The sequence below is a fragment of the Melanotaenia boesemani genome, chromosome 13 (genome assembly GCF_017639745.1).
Source record: "Melanotaenia boesemani isolate fMelBoe1 chromosome 13, fMelBoe1.pri, whole genome shotgun sequence".
In the NCBI taxonomy this organism is placed as follows: domain Eukaryota; kingdom Metazoa; phylum Chordata; class Actinopteri; order Atheriniformes; family Melanotaeniidae; genus Melanotaenia; species Melanotaenia boesemani.
Window position 1 is genome coordinate 31,760,357 of NC_055694.1, and position 19,489 is coordinate 31,779,845.

The 19,489-nt window shown below is 41.4% G+C and overlaps 1 protein-coding gene across 3 annotated transcripts in view; it reads left to right on the top strand.

The window, feature by feature from the left end:
- The window catches only part of LOC121651355 (IQ motif and SEC7 domain-containing protein 2-like), a 209,845-nt gene that overhangs the window by 175,169 nt on the left and 15,187 nt on the right, over positions 1 to 19,489 (top strand). For all 3 annotated transcript variants that reach the window (XM_042003485.1, XM_042003486.1, XM_042003488.1), the window contains 10 exons: positions 455 to 628; positions 745 to 840; positions 1,945 to 2,519; positions 3,192 to 4,109; positions 8,038 to 8,196; positions 11,936 to 12,058; positions 12,136 to 12,302; positions 12,782 to 12,921; positions 16,276 to 16,401; positions 18,259 to 18,358. In XM_042003485.1, coding sequence (XP_041859419.1) covers positions 455 to 628; positions 745 to 840; positions 1,945 to 2,519; positions 3,192 to 4,109; positions 8,038 to 8,196; positions 11,936 to 12,058; positions 12,136 to 12,302; positions 12,782 to 12,921; positions 16,276 to 16,401; positions 18,259 to 18,358 — 2,578 coding nt within the window. The remainder of the gene's footprint in view (positions 1 to 454; positions 629 to 744; positions 841 to 1,944; positions 2,520 to 3,191; positions 4,110 to 8,037; positions 8,197 to 11,935; positions 12,059 to 12,135; positions 12,303 to 12,781; positions 12,922 to 16,275; positions 16,402 to 18,258; positions 18,359 to 19,489) is intronic.

Here is a 19,489-nt window from a genome sequence, read left to right on the forward strand (position 1 = left end):
CTGCGTCATCTCAAGCATCTTTTTTTAGTTGTCAGTTTGTACTTCTGTGTATGATCTTTGATGCAACACAGTCATATAAGAACAAAGTAATTACCTGTTCAAACCCAACCTAAGGGAAAGAAGTGGAGTGGATCTACACGGTCAAAAGAGGAAAGGAAGAAATGTTGACGTTGTGAGGCATGGGACAAAGACACATTAATATAGTCTGGTGATAGAGCACTTTCTGCTTGTTTATTTAGCAACTGTTAATACTGAACAATGTCGGGGCATCTATTTTTTCAGTGTGGAGTTATGAAAGTGGAGTTATGGAAATAATCAAGAAGGGTTCTCAGATTTTCTGTTTGCTACAGACAATGAATTACATGCTTGATAATGATGTTTTCTAACCCATAACTCCTGCAAATAGAAAACATTTTCTCCTCCAACTGTGAAGGGTTTTCTATCTGTTCATTAGGTGGAAATTTTGGAGAGGAAGTATGGGGGTCAGTTTGTGTCCCGGCGGGCAGCGAGGACGATCCAGACAGCGTTCAGACGATATCGCATGAAGAAAAACTTTGAGAGGCTTCGCAGCTCTGCCTCAGAAAGCAGAATGACCCGACGCATCATTCTGTCCAACATGAGGATGCAGGTACACACACATTAACAGTACATACAGCAAATAATATCAGCACTTCAGAACAAAAACACATCAGGTCCAAATGAGAGTTTAAAATTTCATATTGACTGTTCTTTCTTTGGGTGCAGTACTCATTTGATGAACGACAGCCACAGTGTCAGGGATCAGGGGGTCAGCAGGGTTCAGAAGAGACCGGAGACATGGAAGACTCCTTCTCAAAGCAGGTAAACATGTTTTTGTTTCAGTCAGCATGAGGGTGAAAATGTTTCCTAGAGATTACAAACACAAATAAAAAAATTTATCAGCAATGAAAAGAATAACATCTATTTTGCGTCTCTAAAACCAGGACCTTATTTTTTTTGCTGTCAGTAAGACAGTGTAGAAAATTGTAAAGACTGAACAAAACAAGACTCAATCTACATAAAGAACGGATGTCACAAAATCACAAAAAGGTCATTTAGTTGTATAGAAGATTAATCAGTTAATAACTATCAGGGTCACAAATTAAGATAAAAGATTTAGAATTTGAGAATAAAGTTATATCTTATAAATAGAACAGAGCATCATCTGCATAGAGATGGATTTTATATGTTTTCATTAAATGTTTTATAATAAACTGACCGCAAGAATACATTTTTATTTTAAATATAACTGCGTATGTAGGATTTCTAACATAAAGGCTTATTTCTGATCTTTTCAATAACTGTTTTTATTCATTTATTTCATGAAATTGCCAAACAACACCATTTCCTCAGCATTTCTTTCAGCTGAACACATTTGAGCACACAAGCAGACCACAGGGTTACTGGAACAATGCAGATAATCCTTCAGCAGAGATCAGTGATGAACTGGAGTGGTCTGCTCTTATTCTGATTGGATGATCATGGTTCAATTTTACTGGCTGTACAAAAAGGGGGCTGGGATAATTATAATACAACAAAACGGCGCTTTTTACGCTCGTTTTATTAGCTTCCAGAAACTAATAAAGACACTGAAACCATACTGGACGCCATTGTTGTTTTAAAACAGAAAATACCTACCGAACTGTAGTGAACCATCAAAAGAACTCTGACCTGGTGAGTTGCCACCTTCAGGTTAGGAGGAGAAAGTGCAACACAATACCAAAATGACGCACACCCCCTAAGCTCGGGTGAGAAAGCAAACCCACCAGCAACAGCTACGCAGTAACCGACTGCATGCAGATGCCGTGCGAGCATAAATACGCCTTAATCTTTTGGACAGCCTGCATATTCTGAGCCACACCAGCATCCCAAACATCTGTTGTGGTTCAAGTTGTTTAACTCACCTTCTTTCTTCTTGTGTTGCAGATGAAGTCTCTGGCCGACTCTATGGACGACTCCCTCACATGCCAGTCCGGCCGTGAAGACTCACAGGATGTCGGCGGAGAAGGAGAGGAGGACGACGACGAGGATGAGGAAGAAGGAGATGAAGAAGAGGAAGAAGAAGAAGGGGAAGAGGACGAGGAAGAAGATGAAGATTACAGACAGTGTGGATGGCGCAACACCAACACATCCTCCCGACACACCACATGCCGGCAGGAAGGTGGCAGAGGAGGCATGGGAGGAGGTGCTGCCATGCACGAGGACAGCACCGCCACTTCCTTCAGCGATGTCACCCTCTACATGGATGAAGGCTGCCTCCCTTCCTCACCGCTCTCCCGTCCAGCCTCCAGCTCCGATACAGAGTACTGGGGAGGAGGAGGTGCAGGAGGCAGAGAGGACAGCAGGGAGACAGAGGGAGGTAGCAATGCCAGCCGGAGGAGCAGTACCCCCTGTACAGAGTGTCGAGGGGACTACAGAGGGAGGGCTGGAGGAGGTGGAGGACATCTCCCTGTACTGACCATTGAACCACCTAGTGACAGCTCAGTGGACATGAGTGACAGGTCAGTACAACTCAGAAATGTCTTAGTCTATGCAGTGGTTCACTGATGAGTACTTCAGAGACCCATCTCCACCTAATAGACCATCATCAGCTGCCCTCCTTAAAAGAAATATATAACTCTAGCTGCTGCAGAAGAACCCATATTACTTTTTAAAACTTCTGCCTTCTGGGAGGTGTTATCTAGCCCTAAACAGCTTCTACTACAAAGCTATCAGAACACTTAACTCAGTCAAACCCCAAAACAGTCACCAAACATTCATGAAGTCTTCTGTAAACTCTGTTAAGGACTTTCCAAAGCTATGTGTTCTGTTCTCTGTTTACATCATTTCACACTGCTTCAATAATGTTGTGGTCTGGGCTGTGGGTAGGATTTGTCCCCCCATCAGACCTGTTGCCACTGATTTCCAGTCCAGTTCTTGTATCATCTAGCATACCTCAGCTAGGCCTGTCCAATAACAAATGTGCTGTACGATTAATTTTCTCAGGAATTATTGCGATAAGCAATAACATTGCACAAAGCAATAATCTTTTAAATTCCAGCTTCCATTCAGTGTAGAAAAATATTTTCTATATAAAGACTGAAGAAATGGAAACAGATGTGTCTTTGTGACAAACTGCTAACGACCAAAGATCCAGTTAATATTTCCTATCTGGTGTTATGTTAAATCTCTAGATCCGAGCGAGGTTCTATTGGACGCCTGGTGTACGAACAGGAACCATCAGGACTTGACCGAGGAGGAGGTGGAGAGAGGGTAAGAGGAGGAGGGGAAGGTGAAAGTGGAGAGGATGAGAGAGGAGGAGGAGGAAGCAGTGAAGCTGACTCTCCGCAGGGAACAATCAAACACAAACCAAACGGCCGTTCGGTCGCCACGGCACAGGGACAGACTCGCAGCCCCGCTAACGTTCCTCTGCCCATGCCTTCTGCACGGACCCTGCCCTCACACCCACTCCCACACCCACTCCAACACCCACACTCTCACCCCCACCCTCATCCTTCACCCATTCCCCACCTCCCCACCATCCTCCACCACCATCCACAGTACAGTCAGCCACATCCCCTGCACTTGCACCACGGTCACAGCAGCCCATACATGCAGCATGCTCACCACTTCGCCCAGCACCACTACCATCACCTGCACCACCAGCACCATCACCTGCCCCACTCATATCCAGAACCCCCTTCTTCCCCGCTGCCCTCCCCAGTTCCACCTCTCACACCTCTTTCCCCGCTGCCACCACCACTCACGCCCTCCCCGCTGTCCTCTTCTTCCTCTTCTGCGCTCCAAAACATGGAGGGGCAGCAGCAGCACCTCGCCCACCACCCCTACCTCCACCATCATCACCTGCTCTGCTCAGACGGAGACAATGAGAGCGTCAACTCCACCACTACCAACTCCAACGATGACACGACCGTCAACAACTGCAGCTCCGGATCCTCGTCACGCGATAGCCTGCGGGAGCCAATCGGAGGAGCAACTCTGGGGAAGCAGACCTATCAGAGAGAGAGCCGCCACAGTTGGGACTCACCTGCATTCAACAACGACGTGGTGCAGCGGCGGCAGTACCGCATTGGACTCAATCTGTTTAACAAGTAAGCACAAGTTTAAGGCTGTGAACATAATGTAAGCAGAATGATCCACAATGAGACCTAGAGTTATTATCTCTGGATTTAATCCCAGGCCCCACTCCATGATGATGAGGTCAGGGATGCGTGGATTATACACCAGCTTGTGTGATTTGAGTTTGAAAATATTCATTGGACCCTGGCTGGATGTTTAGAGTTATTGGCCTTCATTTATCAAACAAATGTATGACAGACATCTGTGTAAAAGACCATTTCCATGCAAGGCTCTGCATTTATCAATTTGGATGTGAGCGTGGGATAAAATCAAATCTCACGACAGGCCTGAGATCATGTACACAAGTTTGAGTGAGTGTGGATTAGCGTTACAGCACAGCGGACGCTGAAAATAATTATTAAACAAACCTCAAACCGTCATTTTAACATAAGCAGCCACATATCCAGTACTCAGAATTAACCCATTTGCGAAAAAAAAGCAAATTAAAATGGATTCCGAAAATGAATAAAATACAACAGCTGAGACTGCTTGGAGTGCACACCGGCACACTCCAAAAATTATTTGGGAAAATAAATATGATTAACAGCCTAAGCCCATAACAATTATAATAGCTCAAATTTCATAGGCCCATAAATTATACACTACAAATTGAAACAATGATAAATACAAACAGAAATCTTGGTTTGCAAACAAATTCATACCTATATTCACTCACGGAGCATCTCATTACCGCGCTGGCAAACCTGCCACAGAGCAGGAGCAGGTTCAACAGCGTGCACATGCACACGTGCACGGTGGAGTGCTGTTTCGGGTTGCTGAAGGGCAGGTGGCTGTGTCTCAGACCAGCGAGGTTAACGCTGCTGTACTCTCTGGGGAAAGTCTGCAACATAATTCTGTCCTGTACAGTCCAGCACACCATGCTCTGGCTAAAGGAGCCTGTTGATGCCCCGGCGCAGCCAGAGGAGGATGCACGGGCAACCGAGCCCAGCTCAGCCTCCACTGGGGTCATAGGGAGGAGACAGGAGCTGATCCATCGTTTCTTTACCTAAAAGTTGTAGAAGTGCTCTATTTAATCAGTAGACTAATGTTTCCCATGCTATGCACACAAGTGTGGATATGATGTGATGTTGATGTGAGTTTCTTTATTGGTCAAGTGTAAATTTGCTACCCATTTTCTATTCTGGAGGCTACAAAAAGTGGTTTCATTTACCAGAACCTTGAACACAGTAATGCTTTGCTAATGTAAATAAACAGATATTTAGCAGTTTGAAAAAGTTTTATTCACTGTTTTTTAATGTTTTCATTTAGTTTAGCGTGTCGTTTATTTTCAAGTGCACAAAGTAAAGAACTGTGACTTTGAGTTACCAGGCATGGGCTATTATGGAAATTAAACACGAATAAAACATTAATTATGGGCATATATAGGCTACTTGTTGAGACTTTTATTCATACCTCAGCCAGAGTCTGATCAACTATGGCGAGGCTATTGACTGCCTCCGTGATCTTCTTCCATGTATTGCTTTTGTTTACGCCTTTGACTCCGGTTTTTAGGCTGCCAAATGGCACCGCTTTGTGTTTTTTTTCACCTCACAAGTGAGGCTTTTAAACTCGACCTCCGAAAAGTTCCAAACCTCTCCGTGGTTTGACCTCACTGGGCGAGGCCTCTGGACCACAAATAATTAAGGGTATAAGATATAAATAATGATGGATTTCAGCTACCGCGTTTATCAAGACCAAATCATTCCTAAGCTGAGATTGGTTAGATACGAACGTTTCATAAATCACAAGTGGATCCAATACTAAGATCATTCCTGCAATCAGATGCGCACTCATTTTCATGTTCGTCTGATAAATGAGAGGCATTGTCTTTGGACATCCAATCAGATGAGAAAAAGAAACTTTCCCCCCTATGATTCAGGAAATGGGACAAAACTAAGACTGTAGAGAAGCTGACAAAGACGATACCTGTTCTAAAAGTGGAAAATTAGTGGTATTAAGTTTAAAGTAGGAAAAATTAACTTGAATATCCTCAGAGTTGAATGGTGAAATAATCTACATCAATACAGCATCTTAACCTCATCTAGGTTCGACAAAGCACCATATGGAATTTTTATTGTCTTTAAAATCATTTGCACAAACTATATATATAGTCTGAACACAGTATGCAGAACTTTTCTCTACAAGACTTTAACATTGGCAACAACGTTGGAGTTCAGTGTCTTTGACTTATGTACATGCTGGGCATGGGGACGCCAACCTCCTGGTTGGAGAATGACTGCTTCATCTGGGTAGCCACTTCAGTCCCAGAAAGTTGGATTCAGAAATCCAACATGGCTGCCCCACAAATTAAAATGGTGACAGCTGCAGAAATCAGCTTTTTATTTTCACTTCTGCCAGTTTGCATTTCATCAAATCAGTCACACAGTTAGTGCTGTCAAAACTCTCAAAGAACATATTGCTTTGGTGTTCATGTGCACAAACACTGCATACAGTAGTGCTTTGTTACCACCTTGTAGCGCTAGTAATAGCTAGTGTTGTTTCTGCGATGTGGTGGCTCCATTGTGTGGTGTGTTTTCTGGTTCGTGATGCAATTTTGTAGTAGACTACTTGAAGCAGGTGATGTGGAAAAATACTGTGAGGTAAAAAAGAGCTCCAGATGGCAACTTGATATATAATAAAAAAGATGGTTTATTACAAAATGTGACGTCTTAAACAGATCTGCATCTCTGAGGTTTCTTAAAGCCAATCGTAGAAAACCTGTTGGCTATCTGTCTGTATCTGTATCCGTATATATGCTGACTCAAACAACATTCCTAAGCTCACATCTGGAACCACTCCCAAGACTTGCCTATGGAAGCATGTATACCATGGGGTTAATGTGTTGCTGTCTGCTATAAACGGACATTGAGTTTGCTGTGTCCCTGTGATACTCAAAGAAACAGGCCCTTATATGTATACATCTAAATTAGCTGAGTTCAACTAAATATAATTAAACTACCTACATAATGCTAATAGTTAGACACTACACTAGCATGGTCAGTGAGCAAACCCTACTGGTTTTCTAATGTAGATTAGGTGATAAATCGTTAGGCAGCTCAGAGTTGGGTTTCTGATATGCACTAACACACAGACACCCACAGCACTGGTAACAGCTAGCTGTTAGCATAATGAGGCTGTTAACGCAATCAGTTAGCTAAATTAGCTTTGTCTCCTGTTTTTTCTAAATAAATTGAGGTCACGTGTGGTTGTTACCACCACCAAGTGTACTTACCTTAACTATTCCAATCAGCATAAACAGCCTTGCAGTAGCCAAGTGTACCTCGACTATTATTCTGTTTTTTTTTCATTATCTCTAGATAAAAGAATTTTCTCATTCTCTTAAAATAATGAGTGCCGTTTTCTCATGAAAACAGGATACTTTATCTCTTTATCTCAATACAACAAAGCTTGTTTTGGCTGATTCTAGCTACGATTGAGTGCGAGTCTGAGTGAATGTTAGTCTCGTTGTTGGTTCTGTGACGGATTAGGAACAGCTCCAGCCCCCTTGTGACCCTGCGTTTCAATAATCCATTAAAGGCAAACTTTATTTTCTCAAGATAATGACATAAATTATCCCGTTATCACGAGAAAACAGTGATAAAAAACAAACATGCGGCCGCTCTTGGCTTCCGTACATCCTGAGCATATTGATTTCATTATATGTTTACTGTCAGTTCCTGATATACATAACCATAAGGTTTAATATGAATACAGCAAATATGGTGATTTTTCTTTCATTCCCTATGCTGATTGTTCATGTTTGTATGTGGACAGTTCCTTTTTTCATTAACTAAAATTTATGACCAACAGTTATAATTAACTATATGTGTTTAGAAAATGGATGTAAAAAGAAGAAAATATTGTAATGGAAATGAAAGAGAACTGTTTTGCTGGTTACAGGAAGCCGGAGAAGGGGATCCAGTACCTAATTGAGAGGGGCTTTGTGTCGGACACACCGGTGGGCATCGCCAGGTTCATCCTGGAGAGGAAAGGACTGAGCAGGCAGATGATCGGGGAGTTCCTGGGCAGTCGGCAGCAGTTTAACAAGGACGTCCTGAAGTGAGTGAAGATCTTCACAAAGCTTCTGCAGCCATTTTAGAAAAGTCAGGTTTCTGTATTTCTGTTCTCACATGGAAAGAGAGGAGCACAGCTTTCTCCATGAGTGGAATTAAAGGGATTGTATAAGATCATATGTATTTCTTACTTTCTACAGTGGCTTTGAGGGGATAACTGGACTGTAGTTGTTCAGATAAGTTTCAGTTTAAAGGTAACGGGTTTGGTTTCTTCATATCGCTGCAGAAAGTCAGATAGCTTAATGTTTATGGTCATTAAAATGTTGATGCGATTACAAAGCCACAGGGCAGAAACGATACCAGCCATCACACCCTGGTTAATGAAGAGCCTGGTGTGCAACACATTCAGTAGATGCTTCAGCTTCGTTCATCGCTTTAAGGCTGCGTCGCTGCTTACCATGAAGGAAATCCTGGTAATGATGCTGATCCACTGGCACTGTACAAGTTTTGGTTCCTGAAACTTACAAAAAAAAAAGTCAGATTAGCTGTGTTTGGAGCCTGTAGGGGCTCGTTTTTCTTCTTTTTTATTTTATTTATTTATTTATTTATTGTTATTCACTTTTTATTGGTTTTCAACAACTAAATTAACATAAGTTCATTCCCAGAACATCAGCTTTTTTTCCAGAAAAGAAACATTCATACAAAAACAAGAAAAAAAAGCAAAACCAAGAAACAAAACATACTAGGTAAAAAAATAATAAAACCTTGGGGAGTGAGATATGGTCATGGTACTCACATTGTACTTTCAAGGGTTAGCGGATCCTTTTCGTTCGTGTAGTAAAATAAAGTTTTTCCATTTTTTCCAATGTAAAACAAATAGGTCCCTTTTGTAATTCACATTTTCTCCATCCTATAAATGTCCATGGTGATGTCCTTCCACATGTTCAGACTTGGACTTTGCTGTGAAAACAATCTTTTGATGAGGACCTTTCTGTTAGCCACTAGCAAGATGCTAAACAAGTGTTTGTCAGTCTTTGAGCATGAAACCAAAAAAAACCAAAAGATTTTGGGATCACTTACTACCAAATATGTCTTGTACTGTGTCATGTAATCCTTTCCAGTAATTTTAAATAACAGGACAGCTCCCCCCCCATAATGGTAATGGTGTTTGTTTATATTTCTGCAGCAGACTGGGGAATTACCTTTATAGTGAGATTTCTGGTGAGGTGTAAGAAGATATCTTATCAGACCAAATTTTTATATGCCCATTTTGCTATCCATTCTTCTTCGGTAATTCCCATTCTGCTCTCATTTTCCTATTTATTTTTAATATATACAGTTGAGTGTGTTTTTTTTATAAGCCCTTTATATATACCAGTTGAACTATATGCTTTCTAAACAAGTTTAACAGCCATTTACTTGATTCTGCTTCAGTTTTTATTTTTTCACTGACAAAATTTTGCATCAGTAAATAATAAAAATCTTGTGTTTTGCATTAAGTATTTTTCCTTGATCAATTTAAAACTGAATAGTTCACTTTCCTTTATCATCTTGCAAATAGCTAGTTGGGCTGTTTTGTCAGATTTCATTCAGTCCTCCTCTGGGCAGAGGGTCGCAGGAATTCTTGTTTTCACTGCATCTCATTTATCCAAACATATCAAATGAGCAGTTAACATGTATGATAACCATGTAGAATAAAGACAGTTATAAGAAGAAGAACACTTTTTATTCCACAGTTAATTTAAAAATAATTTATTTCAGATTTTGTCTTTAATAAAATTACAAAAGTTTTCTTTTACTTTGCGTTTTAAACCGGCTGATGGGTTTAAGTATTCACTGTTTTGGCATCAAAATTTAAAAAAGAAAAATCTAAAAACCATGTAAAGATTCCCCATGATGCAGAAAGCTCATTTTCATTTTCCTCTACAGATGCATGCAGTGAGTTATGCAGGTTTTCTGGTTTGACCTCATGATGGTGAGTTCATATTTACAGTTTACGGCCCAGTGAAGAAATGCCCTCTGATAAGAAACATAAGATGACAGAGTTTCAGGTTTACTGCAGAACAGCGTTTTCTTCAATGTTGGAGGGATTCGATAACAACAACGCTGCAGTGGAAGATGCTGCTGATGAAGAGGAGTTTCCGGCTGGTTGTGATCTGATCATTTAGCAGCAGAACTGCAGCAGAATAACAAAGCAGCACAGATGAGATCATCTTTAAAAGGCTCATAAAATCGCATCTAATTTGTATCTAAATAAAAGCAACCTGAAGTAAAATCTGAATTTGGCATTATCTCGTCAGATAAGCTGATTCTGGGCTTTTATACCAAAATAAATTTTTCACCTTTTTTTTTTTTTTTTGTTTTTTTTTAAGATTCCTGCAGTTTTCAAGTCTTACATTTAGAGGATGGCTACAGGATGACCCATATGATATATCACACAATGAACCAGCCAGTCGCCACAGCTGATATTCTGGTCCGCACTCCTTACCGGTTGGTGGGAGTGGATCAAATCATCAATCAAGAAAACAAGAAAATGAAGCTGTTGCATTCCTGATCTCTGATTGTGACCAGAGCGAGATGGAAGAATCCAAAAACCCTGAAGTTTGAGGATTAAAGAAACAAAGACAGCAAATATTAAAAACACTGTAATTTTCAGACAGAGCAGACAGTTTTTAGTTTCATCAAACCAAAGCACCTTTATCTCAGCATCAAGCACGTTTTCCTGACGCTGCAATTTCAGGTTCAACACCTAGACCGCAAAGTACAATTAAATAAAATTAAATCATAAACATGCACTTAACTGCTTAAAATCTTTAAATTATTATCCTAAACAGGTTTTTATAAATAAAAGATTTGTTGTGAACAGCTTGTTTACTGGACTACGTTTACTGGACCCTTGCTGGGGTAACAGGAGCAGTTTTGTTTCAGGATCTTCTGCTACTGGAATACAGTAAGGCTTCATAGATAAACTGTATTGGCAACTGGTCTGAAATAAGCGTTTACTGAATCTACAGTTATGATTGTGGCTTGGAAATGTATACATCGTTCATATCTCAAGAATCTAAGCTTTCCAGTGGTGTATAACGTGTAGGTACTTGGAAGGGAGACTAAGTAAAATACATATTTGTCGTGTCCGCCCATGGAACGTCTGGTACGTCTGGTTAACTAATGACTTAATAATGGCCACAAGTTGTTTTTCTTTCTGTAAATGTCAACAGACGGTCTGCATGAAAAATTTATTGGGCCCAACATTTGTAGGTTGCAACAACGTACTTTCCACACGTTAACTTTTAAGTTCTAACAATAAAAGACATTTTTACAATAAATGGTCACATTGTGACGAAATAAAGTCCAGTTTTTCTTTCCTTGGGTGGCAGCTGCTTCTATAAGAAAGAAGAAGAGAAACCCTAATTACTGACAACAATGTCAAATATTTTATGGACAGCAAAGAGAGCAGAGAGGAGCCCAGTGCATCATGGGATGTCTCCCAGAAGCCTCGGCCTATAGCAGCAGAGCTGCTTCCTTACTACAAGATTTATCAGGAAGGAAAGTTTCAAACATAATCTTTAATGGTAGAGAAGGTTTCTGCTTCCTTCAGCCAAACTGGGAGCTGAGAGGAGTCTGATAACTGAAGGTTCTGCCTCCCATACTTTTAGAGCCTGTAGGAACCACCAGTAAACCTGCAGTCTGGAGCTCTGTGGGGACAAACAAGCGGTGTGTTGTGTCTGCAGACCCGAGGGACGTTGTTGTAGATGCTAAACTCTTCCCTCTGTCTCTGTGCACAGCTGCGTCCTGGATGAGATGGACTTCTCTGGGATGGATCTGGACGACGCTCTGAGAAAGTTCCAGGCTCAGATCAAGGTTCAGGGTGAAGCTCAGCGGGTGGAGCGCCTGGTAGAGGCCTTCAGGTATCAGTTGCTGTGGATTTCTACAAGTGATAGAATGTAAAGGCTCCAGAATTTAATCTCTTCTGTCTTCATTGCAGTCAGCGGTACTGTGTCTGCAACCCGGTGCTTATCCGCCAGTTCCAGAATCCAGACACCATCTTCATCCTGGCCTTCGCCATCATCCTCCTCAACACAGACATGTACAGCCCTAACGTCAAGCCGGAGAGGAAGATGAAGCTGGAGGACTTCATCAAGAACCTGCGTGGTCAGTGGGCAGCTCGTGTTTGTAATCAGTGCAGTTAGTCTGAAGCGATTTGGAAAACTTTAAACACAGAAATTGGCTGGAAAGGAGCAGGAGAGCTGCAGGCTGTTGTCATCACTCATCACAATCACATTTCCACACAACAGACTGCAGACGCTGATCTGCAGCCAGAACGTGGCAGCAGGGATCGAAAAAAACACATCTTTCTTTCAAAGCTTTAAAGGATGTGAAGGTTTTACTTGCCTTCAGTCTCTCTTAATTTGGTGTGGAAGCAGCCCACCAGCAGAGCAGCTGCTGCTGGATCAGAACAGCTGGATGCTGATGTATGACGAGGTGCAGAGATGAAAGGCACGAACTCTGCTCAAGTCAGGTTATGAGAGTGAACATAGACAGAAAGTAAAGCTGCCTCTTAATCTACCAAGAAGCCCATTTTAAATGAAGTATATGAATCTTAACTTGCCTCTAACACGTTTTGTCCTCAGGTGTTGATAACGGGCAGGACATCCCCAGAGACCTACTGGTGGCCATCTATGGTCGGATCCAGAAGTGGGAGCTGAGGACCAATGATGACCATGTGTCCCAGGTCCAGGCAGTAGAGAGGATGGTGGTCGGCAAGAAGCCTGTAAGACCCTCAAACATCAGGAACAAACCACACAAAAAGTCCACAGTATCATGCAAGCATCAATTCATCCGTTTAAACAGCTTACTGATACCTTTAGTTGATCTGTTACACAGTAAATGACAACACAGTAACAGTCTTTCTTATATTAACTTTGGCTGTTGTTAAATTGCAGACAGAATCAAGCAAAGTATTTATTTATGTCTCATCAAATTTATTTCAAACTTCAAAATTATTTATTTAGTTAAATGAAAAATATAAAAATACTGAATGAAATCAAATAACTATACAGTAAATTAATAAAAATAAAAAGTGCATATGCATAAGGCAGCACACAAACCTAATACATAATGCTGGTCCTCCTCCCCTCACATGTTCTAGGCATCTATTCCCCTCTTATGTAGCTCAGACATTTACCCCAGACCCAGTAAAACTGACCCTTCTTGTTATCCAGCTTTGCTATTATCAGTTCATAAGAGGCGTTATCTGTTATCAGCGTAACACATTCAGTAAATACTGGCCACGTCTGATTCTAGCTGCTGTAATGAAGCCTGTCAGGGATGCTTTTGACATTCCAGGTGGTGAGTCCGATCTGTCTCCCAGTAGGCAGAGTCGAGGGGATTCCAGTAGGGCAGTGGTTCTCAGACTTTTTCTACAGTGTATGCATGTATATATTTATCTCACAGAAGTGAGTACACCCCTCACATTTTTGCAAATATTTTAATTTATCTTTTCCTGAGTCAACACTAAAGAAATTAAACTTTGACATACAGAATATCAACGTTTATTTTCTGTAGTTTGATATTCTGTGTATCAAAGTTTCATTTCTATAGTGTTGGTCTATTAAAAGATATACTAAAATATAAGCAAAAGTGTGAGGGGTGTATTCACTGCTACGAGATACTGTAGATCCGAATGGAAAACAACACTCAAACATCAGTAATCATCATCAGGAGAATGTGTGGTTTTGTTCACATTTGCTTTGTTTTAACAAACACATTTTCTGTCGTATTCAGGGCTCTAAATTAACACCCACCAAATGAGTGACATGAGCAAAACCTGAACAGTAAGCAGCATCTGGCTGGATTTAGAAGAAGCCTGCTGGAGACTCCTGAAAATAGCTAATATCTTTAACTAAAGTTCTGACTTCAGCCTTCATTTAGTGAAGTTGTTTGCTGTGGTTTTGTGTTCACTTGTCATTTAAACGTTTGGCTAAAATGTTAAACAGTAAATGTCGTTTCTGTGACAAAAAATAGCCTATAATAAGGCCTTTATGAAAATAATCAATACAAACTTCTAACCAACACAAACCATTTAGTGTCACTTTCTATTTTGGTCTTCAGTGAAGACTGGTCTCTTCTAAGAGAGCTGAATCTGAAAGGAGACGGACATCCATCACTATGATTTTTATTTTTTAATTTCTGTTTTAGAGTGTCCCTGTGTCTGTTTCCTTTTTATACATTTGTTTTTATTTCGGTCTAGGGTTTTAATGTTTTTATTGTTCTGTTTTACAACACTTTGGTCAGCCATGTTGTTGTTTTTAAGGTGCTTTATCAATAAAGATGTTTGGTATGGTATGGTATGGTATGGTTTGGTATGGTATGGTATGGTATGGTATGGTATGGTATGGTATGGTTTGGTATGGTATGGTATGGTATGGTATGGTATGGTATGGTATGGTATGGTATGGTATGGTTTGGTATGGTATGGTATGGTTTGCTATGGTATGGGATGGTATGGTTTGGTATGGTATGGTATGGTATGGTTTGGTATGGTATGGTATGGTATGGTATGGTATGGTATGGTATGGTATGGTATGGTATGGTTTGGTATGGTATGGTATGGTATGGTATGGTTTGGTATGGTTTGGTATGGTATGGTATGGTATGGTATGGTATGGTATGGTATGGTATGGTTTGGTATGGTATGGCATGGCATGGCTTGGTATGGTATGGTATGGTATGGCATGGCATGGCATGGCATGGCATGGCATGGCTTGGTTTGGTATGGTATGGTTTGGTATGGTATGGTATGGTATGGTATGGTATGGTATGGCATGGCTTGGTATGGTATGGTATGGTTTGGTATGGTTTGGTATGGTATGGTATGGTTTGGTATGGTATGGTATGGTATGGTATGGTATGGTATGGTATGGTATAGTTTGGTATGGTTTGGTATGGTATGGCATGGCATGGCTTGGTATGGTATGGTATGGTATGGTATGGTATGGCATGGCATGGCTTGGTTTGGTATGGTTTGGTATGGTATGGTATGGTATGGTATGGTATGGTATGGTATGGCATGGCTTGGCATGGTATGGTATGGTTTGGTATGGAATGGTATGGTATGGTATGGTATGGTATGGTATGGTATGGTATGGTATGGTATGGTTTGGTATGGTATGGTATGGTATGGTATGGTATGGTATGGTATGGTTTGGTATGGTATGGTATGGTATGGTTTGGTATGGTATGGTATGGTATGGTATGGTATGGTTTGGTATGGTATGGTATGGTATGGTATGGTTTGGTATGGTATGGTATGGTATGGTATGGTTTGGTATGGTATGGTATGGTATGGTATGGTATGGTATGGTATGGTTTGGTATGGTTTGGTATGGTATGGTATGGTATGGTATGGTATGGTATGGTATTGTATGGTATGGTATGGTATGGTATGGTATGGTATTGTATGGTTTGGTATGGTATGGTATGGTATGGTTTGGTATGGTATGGTATGGTATGGTATGGTATGGTATGGTATGGTTTGGTATGGTATGGTATGAACATGAACATGAACATGAACATGAACATTGTTTTATGACATACCATCTGTCCACTGGCTGCCTGAACAAAGTGCAGGCTTGATCCTTGCTGGAGCTTATCCCAGTAATTAGCAGGCGAGAGGCAGGGTACACCCTGGAGAGGTCGCCAGTCCACCACAGAGCCGTTTACAGAAACCTTTATGATAAAATGCACTCAGTTGCACCTATAATCTGATTTAGAAGGAAATTTGGATAGAGTAAATTCTGATTGGCTTTAACTTTAGAATCTACCAGCTACTTTGGCTGGTGATAAAAAAAAGTTAATTTAGAGCCCAGATTGTATCATAATCAAACATGACATTTACAGCCCTGCTAAAAAGGCTCCAATCACAGCATAATAACCGGGACCTGGAGATCCAGGCAGCAAATAAGACCTCCAGACCGAGTCCATAAACATCAGAGTATCTCTTGAAAAAGTTTAGAGAGAGGATAGTTCCATGTGTCTGCTTCGTCTCTGTTAAATGAATGAGAAAGAAGACGTGTTTATTTATAAAAAGTAAGTGGTGTGTGTATGTTTGTGTGTTTCTGTGAAGGTGTTGTCGCTGCCTCATCGCCGGTTGGTCTGCTGCTGTCAGCTGTTCGAGGTTCCAGATCCAAACAGAGGACAGAGGAGCGGCGTCCATCAGAGAGAAGTCTTCCTGTTCAACGACCTGCTGATGGTAATCACCGGGCGTCCATGTGACATGCAGCCTCGGCCAGAGCAGCAACACTAAAGAGGGAAATATTTTAGGAATGGCTCACATTTCTTTCTGTTCAACTCAACTCAACTTTATACATACAGCACTTTATTAAAACACAGAAACAACCCAAGGTGCTCCACAGGGGGAAAAGGCAAGTTGAAAAGTAAAAAAATAAACATAGCATAACTAACTAATATAGCATAGATTAAAATACCAGAGAGCCCAAAGAGCAATAAATTAACAATAAATAAATGAAGTTTTAAGATTTATTTTAAAACCTGACAGCTCAAAAACCCGCAGCTGATTTCATAAAAGCAGGACCTGAAAACTAAACACTCTGCCTCCCATTCTGGGACTTCTAGGAATCTTAAAAAGGCCAGTACTCTGGGGATGGAGATTTATTTGTGTTCAAAAGGAAATATTTGGCCTCAGTCACCCATATCTTCTCACAAATTAGTTGTACTTACAAAAACATTCTGACAGATTCGGAAATGTGTTCATAGACAGCAAAATTGTTTGTGTCTTTCCTCCTATATTAGGGAATACCAATCTCTTTGTAAGTTTAAATTATTAAAAGATATGTACCAAAGAGCCATGTATACCCACAGAGTTGCCCTAAAGTTGAAGGAGTTGCTTCATCCTGGGAACCAGGAGACCACATTCAGCAGGTGGTTCTGGGAGTTGCAGGTGACTTGGACATTTATGAAGGGATAATCTTGCGGTTGAGGGGACGGATCTGGAGCCTCATTTATTAAGTATCAGAATCAACTCTAAAGCGGGCGCACGTGAGGGAACTCCTTCCCACGCCCACATAAGTGGTCGGGTGAACGCCTGGAATACATGTTCATCACATCGTTTGCATGACGACTCGGGAGGGGAAAGGAGGAATTTTTTGGGGTGTGAGACAGATCCTGATGGACCACGTTGACAAACGTAAAAATGTTTAATTGGTGGGCACGATGTGGGCATTACTTGTGTCACCCCTGGCGGAATCGAACTTTGATCTCCCACATTGCAGATGGATGCTCTACCAACTGAGATATCCAGCTGCAACATCCGATGCCTCTGGCGTGTCTTCCCTTCTGATACAGCGATGACAACATCTGCCCTCTGCTGCCACTATTCTGCCTTTCTGACACTGTAATGCCCACGCCGTGCCACCAATTAAACATTTTTACATTTTCCAACGTGGTCCATCAGGATCTCAGTCTCACACACCAAAAAATTTCACTTCATAACTACTTTTCCTTCCCGAGTCACCATGCAAACGATGTGATGAATATGTATCACAGGCGTTCACCTGACCATTTATAGCCACCGTGCGGGTGTGGGAAGGCGTTCCCTCATGTGCACACGCTTTAGAGTTGATTTTGATTTATGAACGGAAACAGGTGTAGGACGTGCGTGTGCACGCTTTTATTAATCAGAAAGTAGAAGTGCTCTGCATTTCCGTTTTACGCAGCAGAAGCCGCCTGTAGTTTGCTTTGCTACTCACAGTTTTATAAATAAGGCCCCAGATCCCTGAGGAATACCAGAACTGACTCAGGCTTATGTGGAGGACAAATCAGTTGCAAACAGGAACCAAGTCTGATTAATATGATCTAAACCAGTTCAAAGAAGAACCCTGGATCCTAATTAGATGTTCAAATCTTTGCAATGACATTTTGTATTCGACAAAAGCAGCACTAAGATCCAGAAGGATCAACACAGAGACAAGATGAGACCAGAAACAATGAGGGGATCATTCACAACTTTTACTGATGCTGTTTAAGTTTGGTGATGTACCTCTCTCTGTTCACCTCTCACTTCTTCTCTTCTTGCCGTCCTCCTCCTCAGGTGACAAAGATCTTCCAGAAGAAGAAGACCTCAGTGACTTACAGTTTCAGACAATCGTTTCCTCTGGTCGACATGCAGGTCCACACCTTCCAGAACACCTGTAAGCACCGCTCTCCATCTCTTCTGCCTCTCGTCCATCTGCTCTCTCTATCTGTATTTTGTTTTCATCTCTTCTCTTCTGCACGGCTCAGCTCTGTTTTTACCTCGCAGTCACCAAGACACTCATGTAGGAGCCCCAGAAATACACAGTTTCTATGGTAACCTCACATCTTCCAGCTCCATCCATCCATCCATTTTCTGGCGCTTATCCGGAGTCGGGTCGCGGAGGCAGCTGCCTAAGCAGGGAAACCCAGACTTCCCTCTCCCCGGCCACATTCACCAGCTCATCCGGAGGGCGTTCCCAGGCCAGCCGAGAGATGTAGTCCGTCCAGTCTTCCAGCTAAACTTCCAAAAATCAATTCATCATTTGCTTAAAAAAAGTCAAAATGACATTTTAAATAGAGATCACATGTTCAGTCTGCGTGTGTGCAGATTTCTGTTGGTAGAACGGTGTGCTGTGGAACCCGTTAAACACTTTTCCTTTAAGACAGATCGGGAAATTTGAATCTACTGGAAATACAAAAAAATTTAACATTCATTTTCCAAGTCTTTATTTTCTTGGTAATTTTATGGAAACCTTTGACATAATTTTACATATTTTTCCAAGAGCAATCTCCACAATTTGGAATAACTTGAAGGGGAGATCGTCCATCATGACCGTTGAGGTTTTCTGACTTAAATCTTAGACATGTTCCACATAGAAAACACTGAAGGAACCCTATGGCGTTACGTCTCAGCCAAATACCTTGAGGAGCGTATTTATCAATTCAACAGTGTGTTATTTAATCGAGAGAGCGCATTGCTGTGATTGCAGGAGTTTTTAATTACTCACGGGGCCGTGAACGCAGCACAGTGAGCGTAAAACACCCCCCCCCCCCCCCCCGTACGCTCTCACCCGAAAACTCTGCTGGCTCTCTCTGTTCAGTGGGTGTATTTGTCAGTCGGGGGCGGTAACGCTTCTGATCAATCTGATTGGCAGGATTTTCATTTCAGCTCAAATCCGGTGCCCACTTGGCTGTATTCATTTTTATTATGTTTTTAATAGCTTGGTGCAACTTTATTGCCCCTAAAGTACGGAAACATTTACAAACATGACGGTTTAACCTGAAAGTAGGCGGAAAATCCTATGGGA